Source organism: Heliangelus exortis, chromosome 20 (genome assembly GCF_036169615.1).
Source record: "Heliangelus exortis chromosome 20, bHelExo1.hap1, whole genome shotgun sequence".
Lineage (NCBI taxonomy): Eukaryota > Metazoa > Chordata > Aves > Apodiformes > Trochilidae > Heliangelus > Heliangelus exortis.
In genome coordinates, this window is record NC_092441.1 from 5,951,682 (window position 1) to 5,976,982 (window position 25,301).

At 53.1% G+C, this 25,301-nt stretch overlaps 2 protein-coding genes and 2 long non-coding RNA genes across 8 annotated transcripts; 1 reads left to right on the forward strand and 3 right to left on the reverse strand.

Moving 5' to 3' along the window:
• Nucleotides 1-3: 3 nt before the first annotated feature.
• Nucleotides 4-9,446, reverse strand: EPN3 (epsin 3). Of its 5 annotated transcripts, XM_071764237.1 has the most exons (10): nt 9,047-9,446; nt 5,855-6,510; nt 5,364-5,482; nt 3,748-3,831; nt 3,352-3,459; nt 3,156-3,240; nt 2,597-2,911; nt 1,660-1,752; nt 1,059-1,280; nt 4-937 (listed from the first exon to the last, which is right to left on the reverse strand). In XM_071764237.1, exons 2-10 carry the CDS (start codon nt 6,423-6,425, stop codon nt 618-620), a joined length of 1,917 nt encoding a protein of 638 aa, XP_071620338.1. In that variant the 5' UTR covers nt 6,426-6,510; nt 9,047-9,446; the 3' UTR covers nt 4-617. The 5 variants fall into 5 exon arrangements, with proteins under 5 accessions (XP_071620338.1, XP_071620339.1, XP_071620341.1 ...); XM_071764238.1 differs by lacking the exon at nt 3,748-3,831 and having other exon boundaries at nt 9,047-9,222; XM_071764240.1 differs by lacking the exon at nt 2,597-2,911 and having other exon boundaries at nt 9,047-9,222.
• A 3,555-nt stretch (nt 9,447-13,001) lies between these two features.
• On the reverse strand, nt 13,002-23,497 carry MYCBPAP (MYCBP associated protein). Its single transcript, XM_071764236.1, has 16 exons — nt 23,329-23,497; nt 22,538-22,653; nt 21,488-21,659; nt 21,077-21,192; nt 20,228-20,378; nt 19,875-19,990; nt 19,119-19,219; nt 18,376-18,487; nt 17,883-18,072; nt 17,181-17,368; nt 16,473-16,619; nt 16,034-16,309; nt 15,110-15,231; nt 14,228-14,343; nt 13,630-13,685; nt 13,002-13,150 (listed from the first exon to the last, which is right to left on the reverse strand). Exons 1-16 carry the CDS (start codon nt 23,375-23,377, stop codon nt 13,040-13,042), a joined length of 2,139 nt encoding a protein of 712 aa, XP_071620337.1. The 5' UTR covers nt 23,378-23,497; the 3' UTR covers nt 13,002-13,039.
• On the forward strand, nt 23,498-24,186 carry LOC139805666 (uncharacterized). The gene is made up of 2 exons (XR_011729950.1): nt 23,498-23,753; nt 23,958-24,186. It is a non-coding gene; the product is annotated as an uncharacterized lncRNA (long non-coding RNA).
• Nucleotides 23,755-25,196, reverse strand: LOC139805665 (uncharacterized). Its single transcript, XR_011729949.1, has 2 exons — nt 24,869-25,196; nt 23,755-24,157 (listed from the first exon to the last, which is right to left on the reverse strand). It is a non-coding gene; the product is annotated as an uncharacterized lncRNA (long non-coding RNA).
• Between the last annotated feature and the right edge of the window lie 105 nt (nt 25,197-25,301).

Genomic DNA, 25,301 nt, shown 5'->3' on the forward strand with positions numbered 1-25,301 from the left:
GGGTCAGACGGAGCAGTTTATTGTCACAGGCAGCCACCCTCTCGCCATTCCCCTCCCACCCTCCCCGGCCCGGAGCGGGGCCCAGCAGCGGGCGAGGAGGCGGCTGCCCCCGAGGGGGCCCGGCCCGCGGCTCCTCCTGGGGGGCCCGAGAGGGGAGCAGCGAGCGGGAGGGGGGCGATGGGCTGGCGGGCGAGATGGGGGGCGAGCCAGGGGAGCGCGATCCAACCGGAGACCCCAGCCCAGGAAGGGGAACCCGAGGGGATGGACCCCAGCTCCTCGCAAAGCCCCCCACTGCCCCACGGGGAACCATCCAGCAGCGAGACCCCGGCCCCGGAGCCCCCAAAGCACAGTCCTTCCTGGGGGGACCCCTACACCCCCCTCAGCAGCAGCTCCGGCTCCGCAGGGAAAGGAGCGCGGTCCCCCCTCCCCTGTCGAGCACGGGGGCTCATGCCGGCTGCCCCCCCCCCCCAGCCGGTGGTCATGGGGAGGGGGCTGGCGTGGGGGGGACCCTCCCGGCATGGCGCATCTCTGCCCCTGCAAGGTCTTGGTGGAGAAAAGGCCGAGGGGGGGGTCTGTAACAGCCGGGGAAGGGATGAGAGTTTATAGGTCCAGAGACTTCAGAGGAAGGGGTTGAGCCCCCCCGGAGCGGGCGGTGGGGCCGGGGGGCCGCTCATGGGCAGTAACGGCTGCGGCAAAGTGGTGGGGAGTTCGGGAAAGGTGCCGGCCTGGGGGAAGGCACTGGCGGAGACGGGGAGGGCGGTGGCGGCGGTGGGGACACTGCTGAGGGGCATCGGCAGGGACGCGCTGTAGGTCATGGAGTTGGCGGGGAGGCCGGCGGGCAGGGCGGGCACCGGCGAGCTGGTCCGCATCTGGTTGAGCGTCGGCTTGGGCTGTTCGGCGAGGCTGAAAGGGTTGGTGGGGGACGGCGTGCTCAGACCTAGCGAAGAGACGATGGGATGTATCAGGGCAGCTGTGGCACCCCCAGATCTCCTCCTCCCCAGACCTCCCCCCTCTGCCCAGCCCAGCGGAGCCGGCAGCACCGCAGCCTCAGCACCTACCCGAGAGAAAGGGGTTGCGTGTCTTGGAGGCTGGTGCAGGCGCGACCAGGGAGTCCAGGTTGACAAGGGAGGAGGCAGCGGGGCCAAGGAAGGCTTCAGGGGTTTTACAGTCCTTCCGTTCTTTGCTGGATTCGGGCAGAGACTCAGCCAGGTTGGTGAGGTCGAAGCTCTTCGCTCCATCCTGCTTGGTGCTGGGGAACAGGTCATCAAAGGGGTCCAGCTCTGGGGTGGGTGAAATGAGCAGTGTGAGCTGGACAGGGGACACTGAGGGTGACAGTATCCCATCACTGCACAGCCTGTTGCACCTCAGGTCACATCTCGTGGTGGGGCTGAGGCTGCCACACAGCATGCCCAAGCTCCCTCCCTCTGAGCCGTGTCAGGAGGCAGCTGGTTTGGAGATGTGGGTGCACACAAGGACCAGAGATGACCCTTCAGCTACAGGGAAGCCCAAGCCCACACAGCTGCAGCTGAAACAAGCTTTGGCCATGCCAGTAAGCAGCCATGCCTGACCAGTCCTGGGGCTGCGCCCCTGCAATGGGCAGGGACAGGTCACTGTCCCCACCCACCCTAATGGGACCCTGCCCACTCCCCCAGCTCTTACCGACGGGGCTGTTGGACTTGGCAGAGGAGGGTGGCTGTGAGGAATCCTGCTCCGGCAGCTTTGCAAACAGATCGAAAGCGTCTCCCCCTGGAGCTGGGGGAAGAGGGGAGACTCAAGGAGGGGAGCAAGCAGGGAGGTGAGGGGCAGGAGAGAGGCAGGGGCGGCTGCCTGCAAGGAGACAGAGAGGAGGGTGTGCAGTGAAGGGATAGGGGGAGGGGGGCTGGGAATGTGCCCTGGGCCTGGGGGACTGAGATAAGCTGGAGCAGGAGTCCAGTCTCAAGCAGGCAGTGCTGACCCAGGCAGCCCCCATGCTGTCCCCCTGCAGCAGGCAGGTCCCCTTCCCACCCCCAGTGGGCACAGATCAGCAGGAATGCTTAAACAGCCAGCACTGTACCCCAAAACAGATTCTCCTCCCTGCCCAGGGACCAAAAGTGAGGGCAGGGCAGGCAGGAGCTCAGGAAGCACAGAGGAGGAACTGAGAGCTCACTGAGCTCTGAAACACAACCTCCTCCTACAACCACTTCCCCATCTGCAATGTGACACCTGTGAGCAGCAACCACCCTGTCCTGGCAGGGCTCGTGGGGATGGTTTTTGGGGAGCAAACAATCACATATCCCCGGGGAGACACACACCCTCACCCCACTGCTGGAGTGGTGCCACAGCCGCCCTCCACTCCCACGGGAAGGCCCCGTTAACTGTGCCATGTTAATTAAAGCAGCCTATTCTGTGCAGAGACAGAGCTTGAAAGTTCCTTAAAGTCTTCAGGATGCCGAGGGGCAAGCAGAGGCCCCGCTGCGGGGCAGGAGAGCGGGCAGGGGGTGTCTGCAGAGCTGGCTGCAGGAGGGAGGGGGAAGCACCCAGGATGCCCAATTCACAGGTGATGGCCAATGCCACCCATGGTCCCCAGCAAAGCAGAAACACCGACCAAGCCTCTTACCAGGGTTAGGAGGTTGTTCAGCCACAGCAGCCCAAGGGTCAGCAGCTGGTGTAGAACCAGGGGCCTGGGCTGGGGGGGATGCTGTCACCCAGGGATCCGCAGGAGGGAAGCCAGAAGACAAGGAAGCCTTCCCCCAAGGATCGGAGGTGGCAGCAGTGGTGGTACCAGGGGGGAAATCCCAAGGACCAGCAGAGGTTTGCTGGGATGAAGCACCCGCCTGGGAGAGGGGCTCCCCACCCGCAGCCGGGACCGGCACCCAGGGGTCAGCAGCACCCGTCCAGGCAGAGGCTGCGGGCTCTGCTTTGGGTTTCATATCTGAAAGAAGAAGGGAAGCTGTGGGAGTGTGGGGTGTGGAGGGATGCTGAGCAGTGGGGATGATGTGCCCTGGAGTCCCCAGCTTCCAGCAGCACTGCCTGGGTGTGCAGGGAACTGAGCAGTGGAGGGAGGAGAAGCAAGAGATTGTTACTGTGAAGCTCCTAGGAATTGGGGAAGGGGCAGAATTAGGGGGAAAGGTTTCTGCTACTGTCATGAACTTTGGCAGCCTATGAGTTGTCCCCACCTGGCATATCCCATGGGTCAGCAGACGTGTGGCTGGAGGGAGCTGGTGCCGGCCCAAATATATCTGCCAGCTCCATGATAGAAGACTGCAAACAGAAAAGGAATAAAAAGGTAAGGGAGGCCCGGGGCAGACCTGTGGGATGCCCCCAGAACCCAAGGCTGTCTGTGTGTGGCCATATAGTCCCCCAGTGCTGTACCTGGCTTTTCTTCATCTTTTCTTCTTCCTCCTCTTCCTCCCTGCCCTGGGCAGGCTCCTCCACAGCTCTCTGCATCAGGGAGTTCTCCCCTTGCCAAGTCCTCACCTCCTGTGGGGACAAGGGATGTGGTCTGTGAGCTCAGCAACCCTGCAGCAAACACCTTCTCCAGGAGACAGACCCAGCACAGGAACCACCACCACATCCCCGAAAAGTCCCAGCATCCAAGCAGAGGGCTCCTCTGGGGCCGAGCCCACCAGGAGAGCACCCAGCAGACAGCCCCAGAGCAGCAAAAGCAAAGCAGGTGCTGGAGCCAGGTGGTGTTTTGGGCTCCAGCGCCCCAGAAAGAAGCCCAAATGCAAGGAGAGAGGAGCACCCAGGGCTGCAGGGCACAGGTACCTTCTCATGCTCCTCTTTGCTCAGCGCGAGCGCTAGCTGCAATTGCCTTTCTTCATCTCTACTGGAAATTGGAGGAAGTGGCTTCTGCCAACAGAGGAAATTGGGTGATATTTCAGCTGGCCCTCAACTTGTGGGGCTGCTCGGAGGTCCCTGTCCTCTCCTCCAGCCCCCTCGCCTGTGCCCATCCAGCTCGCTTTGTCTGCAGACCCCCCAGCCTGGTACCCCTGTGCTATCCAACCAGCTCCTGCTCAAGGCTGCCCTGTGGTCACTGCCCCAGCTCCTTCCCCCCATCACCTGCCACTGGTTTAGGCTGGGACAACCCTAAGTCAGGCAGCCAGCATCTCCCCCAGGAGGCTTTTGAAGATTTTGAGGCAGTCAGTGGAGGAGAGGGGATCAATTAGGCATCCCCACACCCGGGCATCCCCAGCCACAGTTTGGGAATCCTGCCCTGCCCTGCTCTACTAGGGCAGAAGGACCCAAACCTGAGGCAGATGTTGGGGAGAGACCACACCACCAGAGCAGCCCTGATCAGCAGCACAGTGATGGTGTGGGACCAGCTGGGGGATGGAAATGAGGTCCCCAGTGGGGGTGTGCACATCTGTGTGCCTGTGCAAGCCTGCAGATGTGTGTGAGTGTGCAGACATGTGCACAGCACAGATGGACCCCAACGGGCAGAGCTCGCAAGAGTGTGTTCCTGCAGTGCTCAACACAGCAGTGTGGGGAAGCTATAAATACTCCAATTCCAGGACAAAAATAGAGATACACGCTCTGCTCTGTCTCCAGAAGAGTCTCCATCAGGCAGGGCAGACAGACAGCAGTAACCACCATCTCCAAAACACAGCCCCTGCCCTGGCAGGACCAAGCTCCAGGGGGATGCCCACCAGCCCAGACACACAGCCCCCTCCTTGGTCACCACATCCCACTAACTTTCTGTGCCTGGCTGTACCTGCTGCTCCACACGGGCTGTGCCAGCCAGCAGCAAGCTCAGCTGGTGTGAAATCAGCTGTCCCTGGAGGAAAAGGGGCAGTGGCCAGCAGATAAGAGAGGGGACAGCCCTGAGGGAGGTTTCAGAGCTGGGGATGGCAGCTTGCTTGCTGTCTGCATCCCTGCTCAGCTCCTCATGGTGATGTTTTCCAGCGCTCCTTCCATCCCAGTCTGAAAGGACCAGGGGGTGGGAGGGAGCACCCAACCCCACCGAGCCCCCAGCCTCATTCATAGCCCCAGGGACGCTGCTAGTTCCCCCCAGTGCTGGGCCAGGTGTCTTCTCACAAAGCCTGTGCAAGAAGGGAAGAGAAATGGGGGAGCTTAGACCAGAAGGCCTCATCAGGAGAGGGCAGCGAGGCTTGGGGAGATTGTGGTGAATCCAGAAGATCCCCCTCAAGTTCACCCTAGGATCTGGGTCTCAGCCTGGTGTTGTCCCTGCTGGTCCAGGGATGGGACAGCCTGTGCCTCCAACTGCCTGCTGGTGATTTTGGATGCCGGGCACAGTGTGAACATCCTGGTGTGGTTCAGGTGCATGCACCAACCTTGGGCAGCCCCCCAAATCCTCCCTCTTTCCAGGGGAATGACCCACCATGCCTGCAGACATGGCAAGGTGCAGGGAGAGGCCACTTTACCTTCTCTGCCTCCTCCCGACTCATGGCCAGTGCAAGCTGCAGCTGCAGCTCCTCCTCTCCTGTAGTCTGGGGCCTCGCTTGCTCCAGGTCAGAGGCAAACCGTGGGGATGAGGATGATGCTGAGAGATAAAAGAGGAAAAGCAGAAGGAACACCATCAGGACTGGGGTATGTTAGGGAGTACATCAGCAGCTTCCCCCAGGCCCCCACCCCAACACCCACAGCATGGCCTCCCCGGATTAGAGCTCCCTACCATGAACAAGCCATGGGTTTGTGATTCAACCAGCACCACCAGCAGCCACCACCATTGGGGTTCACCACCAGCCCAGCCAAACCTCTGCCTGTGGTGCAAGGTGGAGCTGGAATTCACACCATCCCCCACAAAGAGCAGAGGGGAGCAATAGGCACCGGGTGGGTGCACACCAAACTCAGCACCGGCTTCCACCCTGCAGTGGACCCAAGCGAGCCCCCAGACCCCACCAGCAGCACTCACAGTTAAAGGAGGAGGGTGAGCCCCGTGCCCGGCCGTACTCCTCGCCATAGGGTGATGCACGGCGGCCGTAGGTGACCTGGTGGCTGCCACTGCCCATGCCCTCGAGGGCCATGCGCTCCTTGGTCTGCAGCGCATGTGCCCGCTCCTGCTTCAGCCGCTCCTCGTCCTTCAGCAGAGCCATCACCTGCTTCACCTTCTCTCGGATGTTGATGCCCTGGTCCTTGCCATCACGGTCCACGTACTGGAAGTCCTTCAGCGTCTGGATGGTGTAGAGGTTCTCCCGGCACTGGTGGGTCACCTTCTCGGAGCCGGTTTTGATGAGGTAGTCCAGGAGGGTGAGGGCTTTGTAGACGTGACGCCAGTTTTTGCCGCTGTCGTTCAGCCGCCGCCAGATCATGCCCATGACCTCGGCGAAGGCCACCGTGTTGAAGGTGAGATCGGCGATCTCTGACATCAGGGAGCTGGGTGGTCCCCAGGGATCATTGGAGGTGGCCTCCCGCACTTTGATCTCAGCCTCCGAGTAGTTGTGCACGATGTTCTTCACCTGCCTGCGCAGTGCCGAGGTCGTCATGGCTGTGCGGTGCCCGAGACCCGCAGGCGGCGGGCAGGAACAGTGGAGAAGAACTGGGGCCTCACAGCCACGGCCTCACCGGTGCCTGCCAACAAGGACACAGAGACCTCAGTACTGCCTTGACCAACAAGACCCATCCCCAAAACCCTTGGTTGGCACCTGGGACATTTCTCAAGGTGGAAGTGCCCATCACCAGGGCGTCAGGTGAGCCATGCTGGGCTCCTGCTGCTGCCTGACCCAAAGACACGCAGGACGCGGGATGCTCAAGGGGAATAAAATCTCACAGCAAGCTGAAACCCAGCACCTCAGAGCTGCCAAGAGATTTGGCTCCAGATTCAGCAACATTTGGAGGAGATTTTACCCTGCCTTTCTGCTTCTAAAAGTAACCACCTGAAAATGGCAGCTCCCTCCTCCAGATCCCAGCTGCTTCAGCTTCATCGTCCTGGCAAAGATGGTTCCAGGCTCTCCAGCCCTCGTGCCAGCCAGGGGCTCCCCTGTACCCCCAGAGGTACCTGAGGCCACACAGGGCCCTGCTCACCCCAGCAGTAGCCCTAAGGCCCTCGGTGCTGCCGAGGATGCACTGTGTGAAACCAAAACCCTGCCGTGACTCAGAGCCTGCTGTGACTTACTGCTGCTGGCAGGCAGTTTGCTGGGTGGGTTTTCCCAGAAAACTTGATAATTTTGCTGCTGCGAGAGGCTGTGGGTATGGAAGCATGGGCTAATTCAGGGTGACAGATTCATGGTGCTCACCTCAAGCACCAGGTCAGCAAGTGGGATGGATAACACAAGCCCCTATTCCCAAATCCCCAAGCTGCTTGAGCCTTCTCTGGGAGCTGCCCTGGTACCTCCCCGGCAGGCAGTGCCCACCCTTGGGACACGCTGCACCCGAGGCGATGCAAAATGCTGCGGGTCAGCCTGGATCCATCTCCACATGAGCCCATCACAACTCTGTGCTAGTCCTAATCCTCACCTTCTTCCCACGCAGTGGAAAGACACCACTGGCCCTCATTTTGTCAGAGGGCCAAGCAAAGCCAGGAGGCAGAGGCTGCCCGGAGCTGCCATGCCCTCAGCAGGGCTGCACTGCAGGGCCAGGGAGCCTGGCTGCTCCCACAGCTCTCACTGTGCTGCAACAGAACTCAGGGGCAATTTTTTCCCCATTTGAGATAACGCTGCAGGCAGAGGAGTATCTCCCCCACGCAGCAGCGCCTGTGCAGGGTGATACCAGTGTCCATCCCACCACCCACCTCGGGGGCCGATACCTCCAGAACTGCAGCCTCTGCATCTTGTCCAGCCCTCTCCTGCCTCAAGGCTCAGGACACGGCTCCTTCCCACCGGAGCTGGGCTGGGGCCGTGCTGACGTGCCCACGAGCCACGCACGGCACCCGCCACACTCCCGCACAACCCGTGTGACCGGTCCGGCACCTCCTGCTCCGGCGGGCAGGCGGCCGGGCGCCCCACGGCTCCGTCCCCCGTGAGTCAGAGAGGAGCCTGGCACCGCCACTCTCGCGGGCGGACGGAGTTTCTCCGCAGACGCTTCCCTGTATCGATTCCCTTTCGCAATGCAGCCCTTCCTTGGCGCGGCCTTTAGATCCCCCCCGCCTGGCACGGAAACACCTTTGGGACAAGGGCAATGAGGCAGCAAAGTCCTCCGGGACTTGGCTCCGTGCGCTGCTTTCCACCACCACCCAGGTGGGAGATAAAAGTCGCGTTTTTCCAAAGGTGCTGCCGGCCTGGCAAAACCCAGCACCAGCAATCCTCCCACAGGGCAGCACAGCACGGTCCCTCCTGCCTCCAACAGGTCCCCCGGCAGGACAAACGCCAGGTCCAGAGTGATGGACTCTGGTACCGCTTGTCCTAGCTGGAGACCCGATCCCAGCTGGACTTCGCCCACCATGAAACAACCCGGGAAGTCTGCTTGGGAAGAGATGGGAAGCAGGGGCAGGGGTCAGAGGAGCGTGGCCTTGCCTGAAGCAGTGCCAGCCGAGTTAAAGGCAGCGGGGTTTATGGAACACAATATTTCCCACACACACACACTGCTCCCCCCTCATCCTCCCCCCCCAGAATATAAAGGGAGTGAAACAGAAGCTGTGCGGGAGATAAGGCGGCAGCACCGGCAGCTCATATGGAATTACTGCAGTGACCTTGAGTGAGAGGCTGCCAGGTGGGAGAAGGACGCACGGGTGCGGGGACAGGTCCCCATCGCCCCGCGTCCCAGAGTAGGGGACTGCGGAGGAGAAGCGGGGGAGGTGGGGAGAGAAATAATATGGAGAGGGAGCAGGAAGGGGGTGGGGGGAAGGAGGAGAGGGCAAAGGGGCCAGACGAGAGGGGGGGAGGCCGCGGGGGGGGATTAAAGCTTTGCTCCATCCCTAATCAGGTGCAGGGCTGGGAGGAGCAGCGCCCGCCATGGAGGGATCAGCCAGGAACGGCTCCGGGCAGAGCTCTGGGCCGCGCCGCCGATACCGCAGCCCGCCCGGGGCCCGTACCCGCATCCGGGCTCCGGGAGCCACCGAGCAGCCCGCCGGGGCCCGGCTCCGCGATGCTCCGTCGTCCAGAACCTTCCTCCTTCCCACCCTCCTTTCTCCTCCTCCTCCCTTTCCTGCTCCCCCCGCAGCCCCGCTTACCTGCGCGGAGCGGAGCGCGGCCCGGTACCGGTGCCGGTAGGAGCGGGCAGGAACGGCCGCAGCCCGCCCGCTGCCTGCTGCGCGCCGCCGAGTCGCCGGGCTGGCTGGGCAGGTCCCGGCGGGCAGGTCCCGGTTTAACCCTTTGAGGGCCGCCGTGCCCCCCCCCCTTTACCCGCCTTCCCCCCCACCCCCCCCCCCGTGCAGCCCTATCCCCGGTCCCGGGTCCCGGCCCGGTCCCGGCAGCAGCGTTCACCCCCCGGTGCAGTGCAGCGCGGGGCGGTACCGGCCGCGGGGGATGCGGCGCTGAGCCCCTACCCCGCCGCATGCGGGAGGCGGGGAGGCGGGGATGCTGGAACTGCTCCGTCACTGCCCCTCGCTGGCAGCCGCCCAGGCGCTGCTGGCTGCTGCTTGCTCCGCTTGCCTTTATTTATTAATTTATTTCCACCAGTACCCCCCCCCCCCCCTCCCTTCTTCTCATTATTTTTAGACATAAATCAGCACCCGCCAGCTCGGAAGCATCTCCGAGGGATGCCGGACCCCTCCACACCCTTCCCCCCCAGGCTCTCTCCCCCACATAGTGCAGCTCCCTCTCTGATAGCCAAGGCCACAGTTGTAAATCAGGTTTGTTAATTTTATTTATTTTAATTTTTTTTTTTTTTTTTCTGGGATCTAAATTTGGAGCGGATTCTCCCCCTGCTCTAAACATCCCTCAGAGCCTGGCTGGGGAGAGAGGGAGGCATCAGATGACATGACAAAATAAGTCATGTCTCTCTATCATTTCAATGCCCACCCCCTCTCTCCCGACCTCTGCCTTCCATTTTAATCACTGTCAGGCCTTCAAGTTTTATGGATAGACATAATCTTTTTAATATCATTGACATTTTCCATAATGGAAAGCATCTCTTGTATGCTGAGACATTCTGGAGATGGACTGTCCCTGCCTGCCGATGGTCCTGCTGGGCTGATTCATCCTGCTCCAGGCACTGGAGGTCCTGCTTTGGATTGCAGGGAGAAGGCAGTGGGGAGGCTGCGTGCCTGCAGGGGCTCTGCAGATCTCATCAACCTGACTTTGCCATCAAGCTCTGGCCATGTGAGCTGAGTGAGCATCTAGTCCCCCTCTCAGCTGCAGCCTATGAGAAAAAGGCTTCCAGCATCCAAACCCTCCTCCAGGTCAGCCAGGAGAAAATCCCAGCTTGGGCAGTGGGAAGCATTCTTCTTTGTCTAAGATCCAGGCTCTCCTCTTCCTCTGTTTTCAATGATCCCAGTTCACCTGTATCAGATGCTGAGGCAGCCAGTTTGCCCCTCTTCAGGCATGGATTTTTCATAAGCAGTGAACCTCTCCACAGGGACACAACACCCTACCAGCCACTCTACAATCATTGAGTTTTTTAGGTGGCCTCAACCCCGCCAGGAAGGCTCTCAAAGCGTTGTCCCTCAGCCCTGCCACAAGCTGGCTGTTGGCCCAGACCCCCTCTGCTATTTAGAAGCTTGTGGAAAGGTGCTGTCACCTTCTTGCTTGCAGCATTTTCCTGGAATCTTTCTTCCTGGCCTAATAGTTAGGGTGTCTCCAGGCCCTGACTCACGTGATGGGTTTGGTATGCAATTCCCAAGGCCAGGAAGGTCACTCACCTCAATTATTTAGCAAACACAACAGAAATTATTAACACTAATACAAATAATGCTTACGTTTGGGAGAGGAGAAGGAACAGTCTCCTTGCTGGCTGTTAGGACTTGGTATTATAGGCACTGGGGTATCCACACGCAGGGCTGAGCAGCCCTGGGGGTCTCTGCCCCCATCTCAGCTCACACCAGGCCTGCAAACAAGCTTCTAAAGCTGTTCTCTGGAAGCCAGCTCTAATTCCACTGCAGTTCCAGTCATGCGACTTCCACAAATCAAGGAAAAGAATTAAAAAACAAAAAACAAAAAACAAAAAAAAAAAAAACCAAAACAAAACAAAACAAAACAAAAAAAACAAAAAAAAAACAAAAAAAAAAAAAAACAAAAAAAAAAAAAAAACCAAAAAACGTGTTGCACTTGCATGGGCCAGAAGAGACCTTCCCACACTCTGCTTGTACCCTGTCCCTTCAGAACATTCTTGTCCAGAGCTGTAAGAGGCACTGGCAATATTTATGACAAAAAATAGAGACTATTTACAAAAGTTCTTGTGCCACCCACCCTGTGCAAGGGGAGGCCAGTGCAGGACATTTATTTCACCCGTAGTCCATGACTGACCTGAGACTCCCTCTTTCCATACTAACAAGGTTTCCTGGGAGTGGAGGCAAACACAGAACCTGCTTTCTATAGGCTGAACTGGAGGCACTGATCTTATGAACGGGCTTTGTGAGGCCACCAAATAAAAGTATTCCTGCCTTGGAGACAATCACGTTGCCTCTCTAATGCGCAGACTCCCTCTTGTCTAGAAACAGATGGCTTGAGCTGTTTGAGTTGGGCAGATTCACAAGCTGATAATCATCTCCAGGGAGGCAGGAGCTATTGTCAGAGCCTGTGAGACACACCCCAACTTCAGGCCTTTTTCCTCCTAGCTCTCAAAATGTTGCTGAAATTCTCTCTACAGGAATGCTGAGCAGAGACATTCCCTTTGTGGGTCCATGCCCGCTGAGCCAGAAGAGGCTCCTGGCTGCAACAGAGGCCAAAGTATCTCCCCACACCCTACTGAGAGAAAGCATCTCTAAACATGAAGGGCCTCACCTGGCCGCCACCAAAAATGAAAGAAATAATCTGCACTTTGCCCTGGTACTGCTGGGAGCCAAGGGGAAGATTATATCCTTTCCCTAGACACAGCACACGAGTCAACACGAGAAAGCAAAAGCAACCAGTTCTGCAGAGGAACAGTTATTTGGCACTTTGTGTGGCTGCCAGTGTGCAAGAGCACGTGCCCAAGGTCCACATGGATGCTGCAGGGGTGCAGCCATGTACAGTTTGTAACAGCAGTGCTCAGCACAGATATGCATCTGCTGCCTAACAACCCTAAAGGTATCACAAACCTCAATTAATAACTTGCATGATGTCATCTCCCTGTGGGCCAAAGCCTCTCCAGGGAATGCCACCCAGCTGCTTCAGCAGGAAGATGGCATTTCAATGACATCACTTGCAAGAGACCCTGCTCCAAGCCAAGCCCAATTACAGAGCGTGCAACACTTGGACTCGGGATGCTTCCAAAAAAACTCCATTCCAGTCATGATGCCCAAGGAAACCTGGACAGAAAGAGGTGATGAGCCCAGAGCACACACAGACTGAGAGACAGGGTGGGTGGCTCTAACAAAAGGCCCAGCCACGCTCACAGTATTTATAGCATGAATTTCACTCATTTTAATTCCAGCATTTATGGCATGAATTTCACTCATTTTAATTCCAGCATTTATGGCATGAATTTCACTCATTTTAATTCCAATGTGATTAGTCTTGGAAGGAAGCAAGAGCTGGCTGAGAATGGGGTATGGGGACATTGAGCTGGAAGGAAAGAGATGGCAAGAGCAGCACAAGAAATAAACTCATGTGCCACCAGGCAGGGTGGCACACACCCTGGGACAGTGCACTTTCACTGGGGTGGTGAATGCCTCTGAGAAGCAAATCCCAAGAGAAGACTGGAGAAGAAGTCAAGAATATGATCAAAAATAGGATGGGTTTTTCCTACTTACAGTCCTGGTACTTGGGCTCCTCAGTACAAGGACACTCTCTGCTGTCTCACCTGCTAGCAAAGCAAGACTGAACAACAAGAATAAGACATCTCTCATGTTGTCTGGCACTTTTAAATTCTTCTCTTAGCAGAAATGCCAGTATTTTTCAGTCTTAACAGTTCCTGAGGCTGCAATATTTCTTGCCTTGTCTCTTCTTGGCAAGCAATAATCTGTAGAAGTAACAGATGATCTAGCAACAGTCTCACATCACAGTTCTAATCAGTGCATCACTTCAGAAAGAAGAATCTAGACCTCATCTCTGTAAATATGGCTATTTATTGATTTTTTAAAAGTCTATTTCTGATCAAAACGGGCTTCAGCCTCCCACTTCAGAGCACCTTCTTCCTTTAGGTCCTCAAAAAAAGAAAACATTTTGCTCACCATTGAATCCAGCAGCCCATAAACCTGAAGCAGAAAATAAAAAGATAATTTAGCAAAAAAACATGAAGAAACCCTGATGACAAGACAGACAGGGAGATGGTTTCTCACACAGGAGCACATTAAGGCAGGGACATGCACACAACCACATAAAAGTGTCTGGCTGCTAACAGAGCTTAGCTGTAGTAATAATTTCTCTAGCTATGAAGTGTGGTTAACATTTTCTGAGATACAATTAATTCTGCTGGTGCCTCAAGAGTCCACAAGCATACTAAAGACATCCTAGATAGAAATCCCCTATGTGGCTATGTGAGGGCTGGGTTTATGGTAACAGATTCCAGGCCAGAACAAAGGACACCTTACTTTGGGTTTACCTTGTTTAGAGAATTACAGACTGACTTTTGTCAGATTTCTGAGCTGAACACTTCAGCTCCACTTCAGCTTCAGTGGAAGGTTACAAGCAAAGAGCAAAAAACAAGAAAGATATAAGCTCTGGTCAGACTCACTTGAACATAAAATTTCTCCTGGTATTGCTGATACAAAACTGGGTCATTCACCTCCACTACAAAAGAAAGAATTTCAGTTATCCAAAAGCAACATTTTCACATGCAGAAAGACAAGCCCCCTGCACTCATGCAGCGGAAATATGTTCCTTTTGCAATGTATTTTCCTCTTTTTATGAATCTGAGCTGTACTGCACCAAAAAAAAAAAAAAAAAATCCTTGAAGATTACTTAATTAAAATAATGGATGAACAGGTCTCAGAGGTGTATCAGAACAAGCCTGTAAAACAGCTAACAGTGAGGTAGGGCTTTCTGGGTTAGTTTGTGTGAAAACTGTAGCTACATCTAGCTCAATCAAAAGGCTTATTTGTGTGGTGGCTTCTTGATGACACCAAACCACAGCTCACAATGAGGATGATCTCTGAGGTCCCTTCCAACCCGGCTAATTCTATGATTCTATGATCACACAATTTTTTCTGACACATTTTGATATATAAAACCTTTGAGGGGCAACTGCTGAAGTTGCCATTTCAGTTGGTATTCAGCACATTCTCTGGATTTCCAACAGCCCACAGAAACCAGTTTCTGTGCTCAAACTTTACCTGTTTCCTCTGGAAAGGTATCAAGATAGGTGGTGTTCTCAGGCAATTCAAGAGAGGACCTCAGCCTCATGGAGCAGCTCACCATGCTATCAATTGTTTCACACCACAGCATAAAACTGTGAAAAATATCAGAATCAGAAGAGAGACAAGTACAGCAATTGCCTCTTTGCTCACCCAGTGCCCAGGAAGCTCTCCTGTGCATCCAAACCCATGAAATACCTCCCACCATCTACAAATTTCTGCCACTGGATGCTAAACTATTTCCCTGGTGTTTGTGCTCTCTGAGGGCTCAATGGTTTGCAAAGCAATGGGCTCACACAGACCCATAAATATTACTGTGAATCTACAGAGAATCATGTAATGTGTTGGGTTTTCTTAAAGGTTGTCTGGTCTGAGCCCCCTGAAGTGAGCTCTTCATCTCCTGCTCTTCATTGTGACACAGGTTGAGAAATCAGCATGGATCTGCTCCCTGTGTTTACCAAGAGGAACCTGCATCCTCCTAATTTAGAAGCAGCTAGAAGCTGCCAATATATTTACAGTCTGAAAGTCTGAGAAATGAACAGGGAAACTGTGTGAGGGAAGACACAGTTATCTGAAAAAAAGGGTACAGAAAACTACCCAAAGGTTTCACCAGTATAGACTAGAATAATCTTGCTAGAAATACCCTTGTATACAAAAATACATGAATTTAATAATCTAAACTTATCTCCAGAGTTTAAAAAAGGGTGTAGACAGCTGCTTTGGTTAATTTTAAATAACCCCAGTAAGTAAAGGCTTCTAGACCTCATATTGCACTCTGAATCACAGTGCTTGCAACAGCACTTGCTAGGGCTGTTGAGCACACAATGCATTTTCATGCCTTATCTTGCAAAGGTAACACACCAGGTTTGATACAAAAGGTTTGTCTGAGTTGGCCTCTGTTCAACACACAGCTCCAGTGCTGCATGGTTGAGCTGGGCCAGTGCTGCTTCTTGCTCCTCCTCATTGGGGATTGACAGGATAGCCTGATGGGAGAGAGAGAAAACACAAGGGCCATGGAGTGATACTTGAGTTCTCAGTCCCAGTCCACAGACCCTGATCTCAACAGAGCACACGAGGGCTCTCTGCCTGGACACCAGGCTGAAAATAAACTGCCCTGGGCACTTGAGCACCTAGAGGTGGCCTCCTGTATTGCTGGGATTTAGCCAAGGTGCCCATGCAACCTCAGATCTGGGGAGCAATTCCAGTCACCCCAGTTAGGGTCACACCACAAGTGTGCTGGGGAGCAGGGATTCTGAAGAGTGAGAAGGTCCCAGATAAAGATTAGTTATAAAAGTAGCAAGGAGGTTTCCAAGAGAGCACTACAGAAAAACTGCTGGCAGAATCCAAAGTACTCCTGCTTTAATTTAGGGAGGTCCTAGATCCTTTATCCACAGCCCCTTAGCACTCCAGTGAACAGGAAGGGCTCTCCAAGGAGAGGAGCCCCTGGGGAAGCCACAGGAGCTGTAGGATTAGCCTGCCCACTGCACCCAGTCCTGGGATGACATGAAGCTAATGGGAGAAGAGCTTAAAATATCTATTATGTTATGTGGTTCTCTTCTTCACATAACAGCCCTCAAAGTCTCTGTTGGGAACCTCTTTACAAGAGCACTGAGGCTGTGGTCAGCAAAGCTGAAATGCTTTCCTGTTACACACATCATGAATCACCTTTTAACCCACAGCCCATTGGAAGCAGCCCTTTGGGTGGGCTCACACTGAGTGGCTATTTGTTAGGGAATGAAAACACCACCAGCTTGGCACAGCACCAGGAGGAACAGGGGTGAGCACCTGTTTAAAGTCCTCGAAGGAGTAGTTCCAGCCTGGCTCTTCCTTCTTCACATCTGCAGTGTGACCTGGATCCTCCTCAAGTGTGGTCTTCCAAGATGGGACCTCTGTGGTGCTACCCTGAGGAGGCTGAGCCTCTGAGGTTCCCTCCTGGCACTCCGTGTCCTTCCCCATTCCCTGCTGGCCCAAGGGCACCTCCTCCTCAGTGGCTGAAGGAACAGTCATGTGCTTTCTCCATAGTTCATGCAGCTGCTTCACCACCTGATGCTGATAATGCAGCTGTGACAATGGGGAACAGGGCAAGAAGAAATGAGCTGTGCCTTTCCCTGACAAACTTCAGTGGTAAAGCTGCTGTGACAGACTATGCCAGGGGTGCAGCAGCCCCATGGGTCTTCCCTCCCTGCTATCCCAGTTGTGTAGCTCATCAAATAGCAAATGTCACCTTGGGATTCTTCAGGTGGAATAAATCTTCCTCTGTGACACAGGCACCCACAGGAGATGGGGCACGCTCAGGGGTCCGAATTTGGGCAAGACATCTCTCCAGACTCTCTTTTGCTATAGAAGCAGCCACTCGAGCAGCCAGGTCACACTGAGGCACCACAACAAGAACAACATCTGTTAGTACCTGTCCCATACACAGACACAAATTCACACCCATGCCAGTAACCACACGTATTTTAGATGGGGCTCCAAGGACAAGAATAACTGCAAATCCCACTAAGCAGGGCATTACTTACAACAGCTTTTCACATAAACCCTGCAGATCCCCCCCAAAGCATACTTTTCAAAGCATAGTGTAATTTTCTACTTATACCTTAACTGATATCAGAAAGTACAACACATAATCCCATCCCCACTAAGTAACTAAATCAATTCATTACCAACAGAAAATTAGCTTTCTTAAAGGACCAATATGAACAGTTTAGGAGACACTATCATGTCTTTCTGAACAATATGGCAGCAGACTATAGTTCTTCCATTTTATTTAGCAAGCCTGCTGAATGTACAGATGTTCTGTAAATAAATAATCATCTCACTGCCAGCCCTAATTGCATAGCAATAAAAATACCATGTCATGCACTCCCACCCTCATCCTCTATTTGCATTTTAGGTTCAAAGCTCACAGTTACCCAGTTACATGCTTGGTTACCTTCAGTTTCTCTCTTACATCAGCCCATTTATCCACATACTCAGCAAGTCCACAAAGGAGCATCTGCAGCAGAGCTCCTCCTAACAACAAAGGATGTGTCCTAAATTCCCAGTACTCGCTGAAAACACCTGCTGTCTCTGACTTGAAAAGAATGGAAAACTTCCTAGTTTGTCCAGGCAAAATTACACCTGAAATAAGAGAGGAAAATCAATTACTTAAATCCACTTGGTTAACTTGACAGTTTTCCAACACAATCCCAAGTGTCCTTATCTCTGTGAGAGACTCTCCCCAGAGCTTAGCTGCCTATCACACTTTATTCAACTATTTTTCTCCTTCCAGGTTTATTGCCAATCCCCACGTTACTGAACTGGTATTATTTCCACAGCATGGCCCTTTTACAGCAAGCTCAGTACTCTCTCTGGCAGATTATGCCCAGTTTGCCATCAGAAAACTATTCATTTCTCCATATGCCATTTACATCCAGAGAACAAGCAACCTCCTTCCCTTTAAGTCCCACTGAAATGGATCTGCCTCAGACACCTCTTTTGGTGTGAGTCAGCTCTGATCCCCAGGGTGGCTTCCTAAGGAGAGTCACCCCACAGGCTTGCTCTGCCATTAGTCAGACTCCACAGCTCAGGTAACCCCTGAGTAAGTGCTCTCTGGTCTCTGCACAAAGGTCTCAGAGACCAGCAGCTCTCGTACCTGATCTGGTATCAAAGTAAAAACATGGCATCCTCATCTCCTTGTTTTTTTTGAAGGGAATTCCCTTGGGGAGCCTCATCCACTCATACCAGATGGCTGTGGTGCCATCATTGCTTACTGTCAGAGAGCTTTCAGCTAGCTCACCCGTCTTTGTCTCAAAGGTGACCTCTGCAGTTATGCCAACTTTATCCTACAAGGAAGAGGAAAAAGACATAGGGAACTATTTTTACTTTATCTGCCAGGATCTGTCTTGCCCAGCCACAAATAAGGGGCTGAGTCTTGGTAGGAGAACTTGCAAGGCAGGTCTGTTGAAGTGGCCATTGTACAGAGCTCCACACCACACAGAGGAGCCCAGATCTCTCCAGAGCAAACGTGGGGAAACCCTATTGTGCTCAGAATAAACCTCCCATTCTCTGGGAGGGACATTGTGCAGCTGTGACTTGGGAACTCAGGCAGGCTTAGCTTGATTTAACAATCCAAAAAGCACAATTACCCTGCAAGGAGTGGTGTAACTGATCCAACAAGCAGGATGGCCACCAAAAACTAACGATGGACCCTGTACTGCTTCTGGAACTGCATCTAGGTCATCCTGTAAGGAGCCACTGCTAAAGAAAACAAGAGCCAGCATTTTCATGGAGTGAAATTCATTTCCAGAGAGGGGAGAGACAAGACCCTATTAGAAATAATCCCAGCTAATGCTTTTCCACATTGTGTCTTCAGGGACTGAGCCCTGCAGATGTGGTTAACTCTAGGTAGTGACTTGTCACCACCAAGGACAGGACAGCTGGAGCATTCAGGAGCAAAACCTGCCCAAGAAAGGCTGAGGATACCTGACTGGATTAGGAGAAGAGGCCCCCAGGTCATGCCCATTACACCTGGACAGGGTGGAGGAAAAAGGCAAATTGATGATGGAAGTGGAAGGCTGGGCCAAGCCCACCAGATGGACATAATTTAGAGCAGAATCCCCACACTAAAGCTCTGGAGCCACACAGAGGGAAGACTGGAGGAAATAGCTCAAAAAAACTTCTCTGTTTTTTGCTGCTTAGGCACAAGGCCCCAAGACACCAGGGAACTGCTTGATTGCTAAATCTGCTAACTTTAATATCAGCATTTATACCTTTTAGTCTGCCCCAGTGGAGACTCCTCCATATTCTGGAAAAGGATGGTTAAAGAGACCCTTACAGACTGATGGTACATACCTAAAATGCTTCATTTCTGCCATGAAATAAAACTTACAGAGTCTCAGACTCATTTGAAGAGGTGGAAGGTGGAGAAGACTCTCTTGAGACAGATGTGAAAGGCTGCCTTGTACCAATCACCTCCAGTCCATCCAGATCCTGGACACAGAAAAATGACCAGATCACAGTTTCTCTTTTTATATAGAGAGGAATATAAGATACTAGACAAATGCAGAAAATTAATCCAATAAAGTCACGTTCAGATACCTTGTGCCTACAACAATTTCTAGAGGTATCCAATGAATGTTTAAACAAGAGAAAGAAACTGATTGTGGGTATCCCCAAAATCCTAGATGACTGCATTCCCCATTACAGCAGCTGGGATGGGACAAGTCTCTTTCACACACGTTTCTCATCCCCAGAACCAGGTTTCAGAAATAAAAAGCTGAGGTTTGTTCATTTTTTAAGAGGAGCTATCTGCCTGCAGGAGGTTTTGGATGTGCCTCTTTCACATGGGTAAAGCTGTCCTCAGCCCTGAGGCAGGAGCAAGTGTCAAGGTCCTACATCAGCATTTGGCAGGATTTTTGTGCTGGTCCTATGCTGAGACCAACTCCATGAACACTTGGGAAGGTGAGATAACACTTCCATGGGTGTGGCCACTTAGGAAATGGAGGAACTTCCCAGATAAGTACCATGGAGCTCTTTTAGATTCCTAAAGCTTTTTCAGATCCAGTTCTCAGCAATTTTATGTTACTCTACAGCATCTGACATGAGATGAGAGAGTCAAAGAATGTCCTCTCTCCTCTGCTCTTACCGGCTTATAAAAATTCAGCTCCTCTAGGATGGGTTTTAGCTCCTGCCTTCGCTGCTTCAGGAAAAGACTCTTATCCCAGGTCTCATAGAAAGGAATCTTCTTTGGAGGCTTCAGACCTGTGGAAATACCCATACAAGAGCTCACTGACTACGTACCCACATACACATGGATTTTCCTCCCTGAAAAACTTTGATCTTGTGGCATTCTGGAGGTCCCACAGCTGCCTGGGAAGTAGCTTGTGCTGCAGCTGTTGGAAGGGACACCTCTAACATCAGCCTGGTGCTCACAGGAGTCGCTCTTCCTTCCTGCTGCTCCCTCCACACTTGTACCCTCTTTCTGCCAACTCCCCTTACCTGTTTCCATCCGGACAGCATGGGGTTTCCCTACATGAGTGAGTGGCTCTGGGCAGCCACGTTCTCTCTGAGTCAGTGTCAATGTCAGCCCAGTGAGTTCATCTCCAATACGCTCGGGCTGGCTCCAGAACTCGCTTCCTCTGCGGTAGCCCTAGGGCAGAAAACAAGGCTCCCACTGATGCTTTCATATGGCTGCCTGCTACTTCACAGGGACAAGAAGCTATAAAGGGGTCTACTCTGCTTATATGAACATTTTAAAGGTCTATAAATGATCACTTTCTGCAGAGCAAGCCAACATTTCAAGCAGGCTGCTGTCGATGACAAAAGAACATTTTTCTACCTCATCCTACATGAAGGTTGAATGATATTGAAATAATGCCTCATGCAAAGTATTCAATAGTGCTATAAATGTAAAAAAAAAATAAAGTTAATGTAAGACACTGCCATCACCCTCCTGACCTACCCACACCCCTTTCTCCATGGCAGTCACTAAAATTCAAGCCTGAAGCTATCAGATCTTCCTGTCTCTGCAACAGTTGCAGCATGTCCCCATGCCACTTCCCAGTGTGTGACAGTCACTGGTGATAATCAAGAAATGGGACTTGCCCATACACAGAAGTTCACTATCAAGGAGCCAAAGGACACCACCACTTCCCTCTGACTGGTACAGACAGCACAGTTCATGTTTTTAAAGTCACTGAAAGCTCTGCTTGCACACTCAGCTGAAGGACTTAAAAGAGTGGCTTTGATAAATACCTAATGACAGGTCTTCAGAGATGTCACCCATAACACCAGTGTCCCTGAGCTTTCACAAGAGCAATCAGGATGCAGAGGAAGTGAGGCTCTCACCTTTCCAGGGAGCAGGGCAGGGAGATTCCAGTCAATGAGGTCACGTTCTTCCTGGATTTGCCTGTAATGCTCTGAGACACTCATCAGCAACTCATCCTCTGGCCTCTGAAGAATTTCTATAAAGAAGAAACACCAAATCACTGGTGCTGCTCTTCAGCTAAGCACACCCTTTACTACTACTATAGCTCATCTGTACCCCACCAAACCCAGCCAGTCCCTCCAGCTCACCTCCCCACAGCATCCACAACCACAACCACTGGCAGTGCTGGGAGCTCTGGTAACATGGGGTTAGGCTGCAACAGCAGCAGGATTAGGCCCAGTCAGCCACGAGCATCACAGTTCATTGTAGGGCCATCAAACTCCCCCATTTGCACACAGAATTTTACAGAATGAGGCCTCAGCTTTTCTCACCTCCTAAGTGTTTCTCCTGCTTTTTCCTGATTGCCATATGATGGTCCCAGCTCTGGAGAGCTTTGTGCTGTGTTAGTAGGCTCTGATGAACCTTTTTTTTCTTTCTTTTACATTTCTCTTTTAAAGATGCTGTAGTAACATCTTGAGAAGAAACCTCAATAAAATCTGCTGTCTGAAGAGAAATTTTAAATTAATCTCTCCATACACACACAGCCCTTGCCAGCCAGGACACCACCCCAAGATGTCCCATGGCCACCATAACATGACTGGGAGAGTGGAAAAGAATTCTCCAGAATGACAACATTCTACCTCATCACTCTGAGAGGAACAACAATAGGTCATTACAAACACCCTGAGATACAATGGAAGGATTTATCTGAGTAATTACACTTGAGCAATGGCATTTCTGCAACACCAGCTCTTCCCTTGTGAGCTTGACACCATCAGCAAATGCACAGATGGAACAAGAATCATCTGTAATTCCTCCCTCCATGACCTCCTCCTGCACACAGGACTTCCAAACCTGCTGGTGCAGTTTCTCTGCATGACGAGGCTGGGAAAACCACACCTCAGGTCTGACTTGCTCCTGATAGGTGCTGAAATGCAGAGACACCAGCTTAGTTACTATATAACTTCTCTGGACTCTGCTTCATAACTGGGGCAGGGAAAAAAGAGTTTTAAATCACCTTCCCAATAGTTTCCTGCTGAGTCCCTTGGTGTCAAATGCTTCCCTTCACACATTTTTACCCCAATTTGGAGCTTACTTATTGGAACTTACTAGTTCCAACTTACTTGGAACTTATTAGACCAGAAGCCTGAAAACATAATTTTGAAGAGGCAGCTTATTTATCCTTTCATTCATAGGGATTGTGTAAGGATTGATAGTCTCTAACTTTTACCAAATGAACTCAATGATCTGACAAGTCATAAAAAGCAGGACAAAAAGAAATGAGAACTGAACTCCAAGATTGGGTTTTGGTTTCACCACAGTTAAACACACTGAATAAAAGGAGAGTGTTGGTTAAGGTTCCTATCAGTAAAAATACATACTTTTTTCAGAGCTGCCTCCTTAGTTGCAAGCACCTGGATGTCATCTTGCAGAACATATGGCTCAGGCTCTTCTGGAGCTGGTGAGAAGGACAACTTGTACATCTCTTCTTTCATCTCTGAAAAACAGATGATAACCCGTCCTCTTCAGCCCCCCAACAAAACCTCACCTTAATTTCAGGTTAGTTACTGATTTCCAGCTGAACTATGTTTCAGGCTGGGTTGTGTTGTTTTGGTGGGGTATTTGTTTGGGGTTTTTTAAATGCTACACAGAATGACATTCAGCATCTCTTACAGTTCAAAAAACCACAACCAAAGTGCTCAGATTCAATGGTCTCACTCGGGTCTGAACAGGAGATAAACCCAACCTGAGCTTCCCATGGGTGAAAAGAAAGAACAAACTCCTGGGAAGTCTCCTGCACGCAGCCCCCTGCCTCCCCCTCCCCAGGCAGCAAGACACAAAAATGGCTCTAAAAAAAGGAAATAAACAGACTAAATGGCTCCGAAATAGCAAAGCCCCAGCTGAGGTGGGCAAAGTGCTCCCAACACAGGCTGAAGCCCGGGCCCTCCCCCCACAGAGCTTTTTCTACGCTTATAAATAATAACAGAAATAATAATAAAACCCGGGGAGGTCCCTGCGGAGGGGGGGGAGTGGAAGGGGGTGTTTGGTGGCTTCAGTGCGGGCCTCGGGAGCGGTGGGGACCCCCAGGCCGGGCCAGCAAGGCCCGAACCCAGCGCACAGGCCAAGCCCCAGGCCCAACCGCCCAACCCGGCCCAGGGGTACCGGGCTGTACCCGCAGAACTGCCGGGCCGGAGATCCCGCCGAGCCGGGCCCTGTTTCATCCCGACAGCTTCCACCTCCACAGCAACAGCCGCGCAGCAGCCAGAGGGCGGAGCAACCGCCCAGAGCCGCCCCGGCACCCCCGCTCCCGGCTCCTCTTTCCCCGCCTGCCGCTCGCTCCTGTCCCGCGGAGGGCCGGAGCCCTGGAGCCCCGGGCCGGGCTCTGTAAGGAGTTCTACAGAACCCGGCACCTGCTGGGAGATTTCACTGATATTTTCAGCCTGGCTTCCTGTTCCCGCTGCTGGGACTGGCGGGAGCAGCTGAGGCGTGAGTGAGCGGGGAGGGAGAGGGGCGGCGGCAGAGAGACCCCGGGAAAGCCCACCCGGCACCCACACCTCCCGCCCGGCCCTCTGACCCCCGCAAAGAACCTTCTCCGAGGTGGGTAGACGTGGTGTGGTTTATTTTGTTGTTTTTGTACAAGAATAAGGATAAGGAATAAGGAATACCAAGGCTCCTGTCCCGGCGGCAGCGTGAAGCAGAGCGCTCCCGGGATAGCGTTTTACGGGAGTTCCTTGGCACCTCCCAACCATGAAGCGCTGCGCCGAGAAGTGGAAGAGCAGAGCTCCTCTTCCTCCCCAGCAGGAGTGACCCACGCCAGCTGGCAAGCAGATGATGGTGCTGCTGACACCGGTACCGTGGGGAGAGAGGTGAAACGACTGTCAGCGAGGTGTTCGTAGGGCATCTGCCAGCTGGACTGTGGGCTCTGCCCATGGAAGCAGATAGAGGGCTACAAGCCCACTTGTGTTCGTGTTTGCGTGTTTGAACTTGTTTGTTTGTGTCTGCTTCCTGTAAAAAAAACATATACGGGGTGCTTAGTGTCAGACTCTTTTTCCTATGCTGCTTCTCCAGCAAGTTCTTTCATGGCTCTCAAACCATCCCTGAGTCTGGTGTATGCAAGCAAAACTCATGTCTCCTCCCTCACTTAGTTTTAGGACCCTTGTAAACCTTCCTTCCAGAGGAGGAACCTCCATGACAGCAACTGCAGCCAGTGACCTTGGAGACACAGTGGACCTCTATGTCTGATATCTAAGGAAGGACTTTTTATCTTCCTTTGCTTCCCAAAGCACTATCCCAGGTGCAGGACAGGCTTGCAGCAAGGGGAGCTTCTCTGGTTCCTGTCTGATAACTCCACCCTTTGCACAGCCCCAGAAGTGCCCTGCATACTCACCATTTTGTTTGCAAGAAACAAAGCTGAACTCAGCCCTGGTTTGGGTGGGCAGAGACACTCTTGAGAAACACAGTGCACACCAGTCACTGACAACACCTGAGGCCACAGGCCCCTGTCACCCCGTCCGTGCTCCCCAGAGCTCTGCTTGTGGTCCCCCAAGCAGTGCTGCACCATCTGTGGAGCTGAGCCCCAGCAGAGCCACAGGTTTTCCCTGACACCCCCATCCCCAGGGCACATCCAGCCCTCACTGGACAAGACATCTCTGAGATGTCCCTTGGTCATCCCAGCCCACCAGGACAGCACAGGCCAGACTGCAAATACTCACAGGAGGGGTAGGGATGACTGTCATGGCTCTCGGCATGGCTCTGGCACGTGAAAGGCTGAAGGCAGGCTCCCTCCAGGGTTTCTGCCTTCCCCACACCAGGGTCCTGCTTATATAGCCCCTGCTGACAGCTGGGAAACTCCCGGCTACGGTTACGTCAAGGGTGGTTTATCCCAAACTACCCACTCCTGGCCTGGAAACGGGTCCTCGTCATGGCCAGGTCTCACTTCTCCATGGATATTAATAGCACAAATTAAGAAAAAATAATATCTGAACCCATCAGCGCTGGGTGCTGCACAACCCAACGTGGTGACACACCATGGCTCCCTGCTCAGGAAGGCTGAGCCGCCCCCGAGCTGGAACCCCCCCCCCTTCAGCCCCGGGGGAGGCGGGTCTGGCAGGTCCCGGGGGGACAGCGCGGGGGAGCACCGGCAGT

Coding starts and splice junctions, on each gene's coding strand:
- EPN3 (XM_071764237.1), bottom strand. CDS start 6,425: ATGACGACCTCGGCACTGCGCAGGCAGGTGAAGAACATCGTGCACAAC. Junction 3,241..3,351: donor AAAAGATGAAGAAAAGCCAG/GTACAGCACTGG, acceptor TTCTGTTTGCAG/TCTTCTATCATGGAGCTGGC. Junction 2,912..3,155: donor TGACCCATGGGATATGCCAG/GTGGGGACAACT, acceptor TTCTTCTTTCAG/ATATGAAACCCAAAGCAGAG.
- MYCBPAP (XM_071764236.1), bottom strand. CDS start 23,377: ATGAAACAGGGCCCGGCTCGGCGGGATCTCCGGCCCGGCAGTTCTGCG. Junction 21,660..22,537: donor AGGAGGCAGCTCTGAAAAAA/GTATGTATTTTT, acceptor ATTTCTCTTCAG/ACAGCAGATTTTATTGAGGT. Junction 19,991..20,227: donor TGCTGTCCGGATGGAAACAG/GTAAGGGGAGTT, acceptor GTATTTCCACAG/GTCTGAAGCCTCCAAAGAAG.